The sequence below is a fragment of the Dama dama genome, chromosome 14, assembly GCF_033118175.1.
Source record: "Dama dama isolate Ldn47 chromosome 14, ASM3311817v1, whole genome shotgun sequence".
Lineage (NCBI taxonomy): Eukaryota > Metazoa > Chordata > Mammalia > Artiodactyla > Cervidae > Dama > Dama dama.
Genome location: NC_083694.1, coordinates 33,553,602 through 33,563,612, shown reverse-complemented (window position 1 = coordinate 33,563,612; position 10,011 = coordinate 33,553,602). Strand labels below are relative to the sequence as shown.

The following is a 10,011-nucleotide window of genomic DNA, read 5'->3' as shown; positions in this document are numbered from 1 at the left end:
ACAATTGTGGAAGTTGCAGAAAGACAATGAGAACTTTGCTTAATTTGAGTAGAATTGATTTTTGTTGAATAAACTGTCTAAACTTGGCAAATGAAAGAACTGACAAACTGTGTCTTTTTCCTTTCTGTTGTAGATCAGATGAAACATAGAGGTATGAGAATTTGCTCAAGATCAAACTTGAGTGAAGTCACCTTTTGAGTAGTGAACTCTCAGAATGGGAACCCAGTAACAGTCAGATAATTTTCTCCTTTATTTCTTTTTTTTTTTTCCATTTATTTTTTATTAGTTGGAGGCTAATTACTTTACAATATTGTAGTAGTTTTTGTGATACATTGACATGAATCAGCCATGGATTTACATGTATTCTCCATCCCAATCCCCCCTCCCACCTCCCTCTCTACCCGATCCCTGTGGGTCTTCCCAGTGCACCAGGCCCGAGCACTTGTCTCATGCATCCAACCTGGGCTGGTGGTCTGCTTCATCCTAGATAACATACATGTTTCGATGCTGTTCTCTCAAAACATCCCACCCTCGCCTTCTCCCACAGAGTCCAAAAGTCTGTTCTGTACATCTGTGTCTCTTTTTCTGTTTTGCATATAGGGTTATCATTACCATCTTTCTAAATACCATATATATGTGTTAGTATACTGTATTGGTCTTTATCTTTCTGGCTTACTTCACTCTGTATAATGGGCTCCAGTTTCATCTATCTCATTAGAACTGATTCAAATGAATTCTTTTTAATGGCTGAGTAATATTCCATGGTGTATATGTACCACAGCTTCCTTATCCATTCATCTGCTGATGGGCATCTAGGTTGCTCCCATGTCCTGGCTATTATAAACAGTGCTGCGATGAACATTGGGGTGCACGTGTCTCTTTCAGATCTGGTTTCCTCAGTGTGTATGCCCAGAAGTGGGATTGCTGGGTCATATGGCAGTTCTATTTCCAGTTTTTTAAGAAATCTCCACACTGTTCTCCATAGTGGCTGTATTAGTTTGCATTCCCAGCAACAGTGTAAGAGGGTTCCCTTTTCTCCACACCCTCTCCAGCATTTATTGCTTGTAGACTTTTGGATAGCAGCCATCCTGACTGGCGTGTAATGGTACCTCGTGGTTTTGATTTGCATTTCTCTGATAATGAGTGATGTTGAGCATCTTTTGATGTGTTTGTTAGCCATCTGTATGTCTTCTTTGGAGAAATGTCTGTTTAGTTCTTTGGCCCATTTTTTGATTGGGTCATTTATTTTTTTGGAATTGAGCTTCAGGAGTTGCTTGTATATTTTTGAGATTAATCCTTTGTCTGTTTCTTCATTTGCTATTATTTTCTTCCAATCTGAGGGCTGTCTTTTCACCTTACTTATAGTTTCTTTTGTTGTGCAAAAACTTTTAAGTTTAATTAGATCCCATTTGTTTATTTTTGCTTTTATTTCCAGTATTCTGGGAGGTGGGTCATAGAAGATCCTGCTGTGATTTATGTCGGAGAGTGTTTTGCCTATGTTCTCCTCTAGGAGTTTTATAGTTTCTGGTCTTACATTTAGATCTTTAATCCATTTTGAGTTTATGCTTGTGTATGGTGTTAGAAAGTGTTCTAGTTTCATTCTTTTATAAGTGGTTGACCAGTTTTCCCAGCACCACTTGTTAAAGAGGTTGTCTTTTTTCCATTGTATATCCTTGCCTCCTTTGTCGAAGATAAGGTGTCCATAGGTTTGTGGATTTATCTCTGGGTTTTCTATTTTGTTCCATTGATCTATATTTCTGTCTTTGTGCCAGTACCATACTGTCTTGATGACTGTGGCTTTGTAGTAGAGTCTGAAGTCAGGCAGGTTGATTCCTCCAGTTCCATTCTTCTTTCTCAAGATTGCTTTGGCTATTCGAGGTTTTTTGTATTTCCATACAAATTGTGAAATTATTTGTTCTAGTTCTGTGAAAAACACCGTTGGTAGCTTAATAGGGATTGCATTGAATCTATAGGTTGCTTTGGGTAGTATAGCCATTTTGACAATATTGATTCTTCCAATCCATGAACACGGTATATTTCTCCATCTGTTTGTGTCCTCTTTGATTTCTTTCATCAGTGTTTTATAGTTTTCTATGTATAGGTCTTTTGTTTCTTGAGGTAGATGTACTCCTAAGTATTTTATTCTTTTTGTTGCAATGGTGAATGGTATTGCTTCCTTAATTTCTCCTTCTGTTTTCTCATTGTTAGTGTTTGGGAATGCAAGGGATTTCTGTGTGTTAATTTTGTATCCTGCAACTTTACTATATTCATTGATTAACTCTAGTAATTTTCTGGTAGAGTCTTTAGGGTTTTCTATGTAGAGGATCATGTCATCTGCAAACAGCGAGAGTTTCACTTCTTCTTTTCCTATCTGGATTCCTTTTACTTCTTTTTCTGCTCTGATTGCTGTGGCCAAAACTTCCAACACTATGTTGAATAGTAGTGGTGAGAGTGGGCACCCTTATCTTGTTCCTGATTTCAGGGGAAATGCTTTCAATTTTTCACCATTGAGGGTAATGCTTTCTGTGGGTTTGTCATATATAGCTTTTATTATGTTGAGGTATGTTCCTTCTATTCCTGCTTTCTGGAGAGTTTTAATCATAAACAGATGTTGAATTTTGTCAAAGGCTTTTTCTGCATCTATTGAGATAATCATATCTTTCAATTTGTTAATGTGGTGTATTACATTGATTGATTTGTGGATATTAAAGAATCCTTGCATTCCTGGGATAAAGCCCACTTGGTCATGGTGTATGATTTTTTTAATATGTTGTTGGATTCTGTTTGCTAGGATTTTGTTAAGGATTTTTGCATCTATGTTCATCAGTGATATTGGCCTACAGTTTTCTTTTCTTGTGGCATCTTTGTCTGGTTTTGGAATTAGGGTGATTGTGGCCTCATAGAATGAGTTTGGAAGTTTACCTTCTTCTGCAATTTTCTGGAAGAGTTTGAGTAAGATAGGTGTTAGCTCTTTTCTAAATTTTTGGTAGAATTCAGCTGTGAAGCCATCTTCTCCTTTATTTCTTAAAAATAGAACTGCGGGTGGAGAGGGAGGTGGGAGGGGGGATCGGGATGGGGAATACATGTAAATCCATGGCTGATTCATGTCAATGTATGACAAAAACCACTACAATATTGTAAAGTAATTAGCCTCCAACTAATAAAAATAAATGAAAAAAAGAAAAAGAAAAAATAGAACTGCGTGATGAAGACAGGTTGAAATAAGGCTTAAATTGTCATCATCATAGTTATCATCTATGAGTCGTGTAGAGAACAACTTCATGCTAGAACCTCAGAATAATGAATATAGCTTTCATCTCTGATAAACACTGATCATAATCTCTCCCATCAGGGATCAAAAGGAGGAATGGTAAAGACAGAAATGGAAGACAAATGATGTATTACCTTTCCCAATATGTAATGAATAAATTTGTGGAATATTCTTAATAATAAATATTTATTAATTAGAACATCTGAATGATTACAAAAGAAATATAAAAAAATTAAAATCTAATAAAATAATTTGACTCTTGCAACACTTTTATAAAAAGTGAATATAATGTAACCAGTCCATGGGCTTTAAAGGGAAATGAGGTGGCTGGCTAGGGAGGGGATAAAGTGCTGGAAGGTCACTACCCAGTCAGGGTCACAGCTGTACTGGTGGATTTCTGGGATCCTGTAGGCTTGGTCTGGCTCATATTTTTCCTGTCTATCGTTTGGATGGCTTTTTTCACCCAGTCAGCTTTAGGATCAGCACAGATTTTAAATCCTCGTCTGGTAATGAGTCTGCAATACAAGGAAAAGACAGGCAAAATTAGTCACATCCTCAAAGCCTTGGGACCAAAAGTTAAGATCAAATCACATAAAAGAGATTTTGTGCAGAAATGACTAGTTAAATCAGTCTTTCAGATTCATAAGATCATAAATGAAAATCTTTCTTCTGCAATCTATTTTTTCGTGAAGAAGAAATAGTTCCAGGTAATACCCAGATTCCTTGTTCAGCATAATTTTCAGACTCCTATCTCATCATTGCCACCAAGTGATGTAATTAAACTAGACATTTGAGGTCCTTTTTCTTTTTTCAGATCTAAGCACAGTCATCCTATCTTCTGCACAAAAGGTGATTTATTTATCTTATTTGAAGGGATGGGGGGTAAAGTGATTATATGTTGGGAAGTGTTGCTATTTTGAAAATGAAATCCTGGAAAGAGAATGGTACCATGTAGGCTAGTTGTTGACACTATTCCTTGAAATGTGGCAACTGATAAAGTATGGCATTCTACTCCAGTCATCAAAAAGGAAAAGAAAGGCAGGGAAGGGGGTGGGTGGGAAGAGAGGCATCCCACACCAGTGTGGCTCTGTGCTCAAATCCTGATCTGATCCAGCCATCTCTAAACCTAACCCTCCAGACTGAGCACATTATTCATCTAGTTCCCAGTCTGATTCTTCTGTTAGGATAAATCAGAAAGGAGGGTGACAGTCTTCACTTGGTTGCCAATTTTTTGTCATCATCATTGTTTGGGGCTACACAAAGACAAGGTTAATATGGAAAAGCAAAAGGCCTGTTGGCTAAGTTGAGGTCTTCCTCCTTGTTAACTTATTTTTCCCGAGGAGGCCGGCCTTTATGTACACTGTTCCATCAATCCCAGCTTTGGGCAGAGAAACTCACATCACTGCTTTCATGGAGCCCTCCTTGATGATGTAGGTCTTGATGTTTTTAATTGGCAGTCGCTGTGTAGTCAGACTCACACAGATGCTCTTTTCTAGAACTTCAGTCCCCACACCTATACAGAAAACCAAGCAAACAAAAATAAAATACAATTTCTAATAATATAAATGTTAGAGTGTCATCAATCAAATAACAAAGAGTATAAAGAGTAGTTTGGGACAGTCAGTATTAAATGTGAGAGAGGTAGCTCATTTTTGGCTGAATCACTAAAGGCATTATTTTAAATGTTAAAATGAGAAATATGTAAAGACAATAGTTCACAGAGTCCTCATCCTCAATAGAAATGGCCTGGGGGGATTAAATTTGACAGTTTCAAGAATATCTTACATTGGAGAAGGGAAAATAACTTGGAACAGTTAATGATATTAAGGGTTTCCTAAAATCTAATAAAAGTTTTTAAGTGCTGACTTTCTCCTAAGCTGAAGAGACTGATAGTTGCTTCTCAGGGAAGCAAATATTCTCAGAGAAGTATTCAGTGAAAAATCATCTAAAATAATAACTGATGATGATAGTTTTGAACTATAGTGTTGCTGGTAACAGGAGGATTTTTATAAACATGGCACTGAGACGATGTTCACTGACATTGCTCTTCATCTCCCCTTCTCTCCATCCCTCAAGTATCCAGCCTACATATTCTCTACCTGCTGTATTTGACAATTTTCTTTAATGCTGAACTGTCTCTGAACCCAGTGAAAGAGGGATATACCCCAGTGTCCGTAATCCTCCTCAATCTTCGTTCCCCTACCCATATATGGGTTTGCACCAAATGCCAGCCTCTTGTTTCAGGAACATGCCAGCCAGCCACCATTCAGGCAACATTTGGCTTAAACTTTTTGTTTTAACAGTATTTTATTTAGGGAACAATTTCAGGGACTTTCAGACAGTACCGTCACTATTTACAGAGAACCGTGGGGATCCATGATCAGGCTCAGATATTTTGGTCTAAGTAATAAGTCTACAGATTAGGAGTTTTAAAGGAGAGTTTCTGAAGCACTAATTATACCCCAAGGATATTCCTTCCTGTGTTCAGAGCTGCCAAGAGAAATGTACTCCAACCAGCTGAGAACAAAATGATCCTTTAAGAAATATGTGTCAAATGCTCAGTAATGTAGCTAAGTCTCAGCTGGGTATGCCTTATAGTTTATTTGACTGTATATAAGGCATTGATATTTGTTAGCACTATGGTCTCATACAAACTCAATAAATTAATCCTAAGTGGGAAACAACATTCATAGCAGTAATATAGACTCTCTTACACACTTAAATGTAATATTGATTTTCTGGGTATGAAGATATGAGCTTCCAGTCATTTTTGTTTTAATAGAAAACATTGATTTGTTTCAGAATATAACACTCTCTAGTCATTCCTGCATCATGACTGAGCTCTCAATTTTTTTGAGAAGTTATCAAGATCAATATTAAATAGGCAAAAGCTTCAAAGGTATATATAATTGTCATCACCATTCCACAGCTAACATTAATTAAGAAACTAGGACTTGTGTAGTAAACTGAAAAGTTTATTATAAGTTTATTATAATTTATACTATTGATTATACATAATGTTTATTTCATTTTAACCCCAGGTAAGTGTATCAGTTATCATATTCATCTTATAGACAAGTAAGCATAGGCAAAAACAAGTTAAGAAACTTACCCCAAATCACCCAGTTGTGAAAAATAGGATCCTATCTGTTAGCCAAGATATATCTGCGAAATCCACAAGATCCGCTAGAGTCAAATTATTCCCATTTTGCACACAGGAAGACTGAGGCTCAGCTTGGAGAAAGTAGTTTACTCTATTCAAAACCTGAGTCAATAACAAAATGCCTGACCACTGTCTATACACCTAGATGTTCCTTATCTCATAAATAGCCTTTGACTCACCTTCCACAGTGTATGCAGTGAGACTGCAGATCACCAGGCAGGTCAGGATGAGAAGTCTCATGGCTGAGGTCCTGCTGAGCTGTGAAGCAAGAGGCTGAGGACCCGCTCCTCTGAGTCTCTTTTATCCCCCCCAGTGGTCAGCGCACTTCCTGTGCTGAGAGGGGGACTTTCAAGGTGGGTGTGGAATCACGGAAAGTCTTTGCAGTACTGGTGCTTTCTTAGTTTGAAAAAAAAAGTTCCTTTGTCCCACTCACACTAACCCCACATCTTGTGGCCTTTTCTCCTCCTCCTGTGGTTAAAGTGTCAGTGAAACCTTATGTGTGCACAAAAGAAACGTAGTTGTCTCATCTCCTGCCGCCAGTCTAAATGCAAACCTCCCATGCACGCATGTCCCAAGGCCATGTCGGTGTGATGGCCCAGCTGGGACATGGTGTAAAGGAAAAGGGTGGGGTGGTCACTGTGGTCCCATTCCCCCACTAGCTCAGGCAACATTTGCTGTGACACGAAGCTTCCACCACCCTGGGTCATATGCCCCTGGTGACTCCTTAGGGAGCCAAAGAGATACTGTTGCTTTCCCAAGTTTCTCAATCCTCTGCCTTCTTTTGCTTCTCATCTGTCCTCTGCCACATTCAGTTGATCCCCTTCCTTACACCACCCTTTCCACATGCCCAAGGAACACTTAAATAAGGGTGTTTGGAGCCTGTCTATATTCATAGGTTTGCTTTATTGTAGCTTACTACATGTCTTTTAAAACAGACTTTGAAAAGTTGTCCTAACATAAACTTTATTTTGCAAAAAAGAAAAAGCATTATCTATAGATGATTTTTAAGAAATTATTGTTTTAAGAAAAATAAAATTGTCTATAATATTACCATTCTGATGCTTTCCATTGTTAATGATTTTCAGTGAATCCCTATTGGTATACATGTTTACACAGTTGTGACGATTATAAACATTTAGACTATTTTTACATCAGTTAAAAATCTTCCTATTTTTTTTATAGTTTTCATATAAAAGTAGTTTTATATGTGTTTACTCATACTCTGAGTAAACAGAGACATATTAAGCCATTCCCTTATAACATATTGTTATGTAGACCATATCTATAAGATAAATGTTCATTAATATACACTGATAACCAGGAGTAGTATTACTAGGCAAAATCATATGATTGTCTTTATAACTCTTGCTACATATTGACATAATCTTCCCAAAATATAATTTCTCTTTGCTGTGCTTCTAGCAGTGTTTGAGGGCATCACTTGTAATGAACCCTTTCTGGCATTCAGATTGTTGTTGGGTTTTGTCTTATTTTGTTTAGTAGGTATCTGTTTAAAAAAATGTTACTCAGTCGTGTCTGACTCTGTGCAACCTCATGGACAACCAGGCGCCTCTGTCCACGGGATTCTCCAGGCAAGAATACTGGAGTGGACAGCTATTCCCTTCTCCAGGAGATTGTCTCTGATGCATGTATTAATTATGTATGAAGCTAAAAGGTTTTGTCATTACTATGCAGGGATAGCAAAATAAAATTCATGTTAAGTATATGTATAGCTAAAAGTGTTTCCCATTGCTATTAGGTATATGGAAGCAAATTCCTTTATTTCCTATATTCCTATAAAATTATAGGCTAAACTCTAAGATATTTTTCATCAAGGGCATTTGATTTTCCAGTCAGACTTCACTCAGAAATTTGAATATCTTTCTTGTTATGTCCACCTGGCTATACCATCAGTCCTTAAACTCAACATATCTTTCCACTCAGAATGCTCTCTCCTGTTACTCTGTGACACAGAATAAGGTTTTATCTTCTTTTTGGTATCTGAATACAGATTACTTGGGTCTTCTTAGACTCATTGACTCTAAGAAGCATCTAAGACTCATAGGGTCTAAGATTACTTGGGTCTTCTTAGACCCATTGTTGGATATCCACATGTTATTTCCAAACAAGCCATACTAAGTGTGTATGTAGCTCATGTATATGCCTTCTCCTCTCTCTCCAGAATGTCCAAGGCAGGACCTCTTCACTCCTTGTTAGGACTACAGCAGTAGACTAGCTCATTCCCAGGTCTGGGTCTCCTCCCTTTCCAAGATATTCTCCGCAGCATTGCCAGAGCAATCATTCTAAAATCTTCATCTAATTAAGTTGTTTTCCTGCTGACATATGTTTCCTAATTCCCATTGCCTACAAGATTCATTTCAAACCTCACATTTTCATATATAAATGTGTTCAGATCTAACAGTGCTTTTCCTTTAAGATTCAACTTTCACTACTCATGACCTTGCTCCGAAACCTCTAGTCTTAACAAGTATCTATGAAGTCAACCAAATGGGCCATTCTCTTTTTCACTCAGTTCAGTTCAGTTGCTCAGTCGTGTCTGACTCTTTGCAACCCCAAGGACTGCAGCATGCTAGGCTTCTCTGTCCATCACCAACTCCCGGAGCTTGTTCAAACTCATGTCCATCAAGTTAGTGATGCCATCCAACCACCTCATCCTCTGTCATCCCCTTCTCTTCCTGCCTTCAATCTTTCTCAGCATCAGGGTCTTTTCCAATGAGTTAGTTCTTCGCATCAGGAGGCCAAAGTATTGGAGTTTCAGCTTCAACATCAGTCCTTCCAATGAATATTCAGGACTGATTTCCTTTAGGATGGACTGGTTGGATCTCTTTGCAGTCCAAGTGACCCTCAAGAGTCTTCTCCAACACCACAGTTCAAAAGCATCAATTCTTTGGCGCTCAGCTTTCTTTACAGCCGGACTCTCAACACCCACATCTCTTTCTACTACCCACTTACTATTTTCTTTATTAGGAATGCCAGTCCAAGCTCCCTACATAGCTATCTGTAAACTCTTCCTCTTCCTACAAGTTTTCCTGAATTCCTCAAGATATAATTAGTTGTGCCTCCTTCTGGCCTCTGTTGGCACTTTCTAGCCACCACTGTTCTATCACTAATCTCATTTTATTCTTCTACTCAATTACATTTCTGCATCTCCCACTAGGTGGCAGCCTCCTTGAAAACAGAGAATTGGCTTCAGTCTTGTCCCTGGCAAGGCAGCTGCTAAGTCACGTCAGTCGTGTCCGACTCTGTGCGACCCCATAGACGGCAGCCCACCAGGGCTCCCGTCCCTGGGATTCTCCAGGCAAGGATACTGGAGTGGGCTGCCATTTCCTTCTCCAGTGCATGAAAGTGAAAAGTGAAAGTGAAGTCGCTCTGTCGTGTCTGACTCTTCGGGACCCCATGGACTGTAGCCTACCAGGCTCCTCCGTCCATGGGAGTCTCCAGGCAAGAGTACTGGAGTGGGGTGCCATTGCCTTCTCTGGCAAGGCAGAATGTCTGCTATATAATATTAATTCACTAAATGGTTTTTGAATAAGTGAATTCATTTCAAGAGACCAAC

General features: G+C 38.5%; 1 protein-coding gene across 1 annotated transcript; it reads right to left on the bottom strand.

The window, feature by feature from the left end:
• Positions 1-3,473: 3,473 nt before the first annotated feature.
• LOC133069605 (lymphotactin-like) lies at positions 3,474-6,793 on the bottom strand. The gene is made up of 3 exons (XM_061161214.1): positions 6,614-6,793; positions 4,670-4,784; positions 3,474-3,786 (listed from the first exon to the last, which is right to left on the bottom strand). The coding sequence occupies exons 1-3, from the start codon at positions 6,672-6,674 to the stop codon at positions 3,633-3,635; spliced, it is 330 nt and encodes a 109-aa protein (XP_061017197.1). The 5' UTR covers positions 6,675-6,793; the 3' UTR covers positions 3,474-3,632.
• Positions 6,794-10,011: the final 3,218 nt, after the last annotated feature.

Excerpts from the sequence above, each read along its gene's own strand:
- LOC133069605 (XM_061161214.1), bottom strand. The coding sequence starts at position 6,674 with ATGAGACTTCTCATCCTGACCTGCCTGGTGATCTGCAGTCTCACTGCA. Across the intron at positions 4,785-6,613 it reads CACTGCATACACTGTGGAAG|GTGTGGGGACTGAAGTTCTA; the intron begins GTGAGTCAAAGG and ends TTTTCTGTATAG. Across the intron at positions 3,787-4,669 it reads GGCTCCATGAAAGCAGTGAT|ACTCATTACCAGACGAGGAT; the intron begins GTGAGTTTCTCT and ends CTTGTATTGCAG.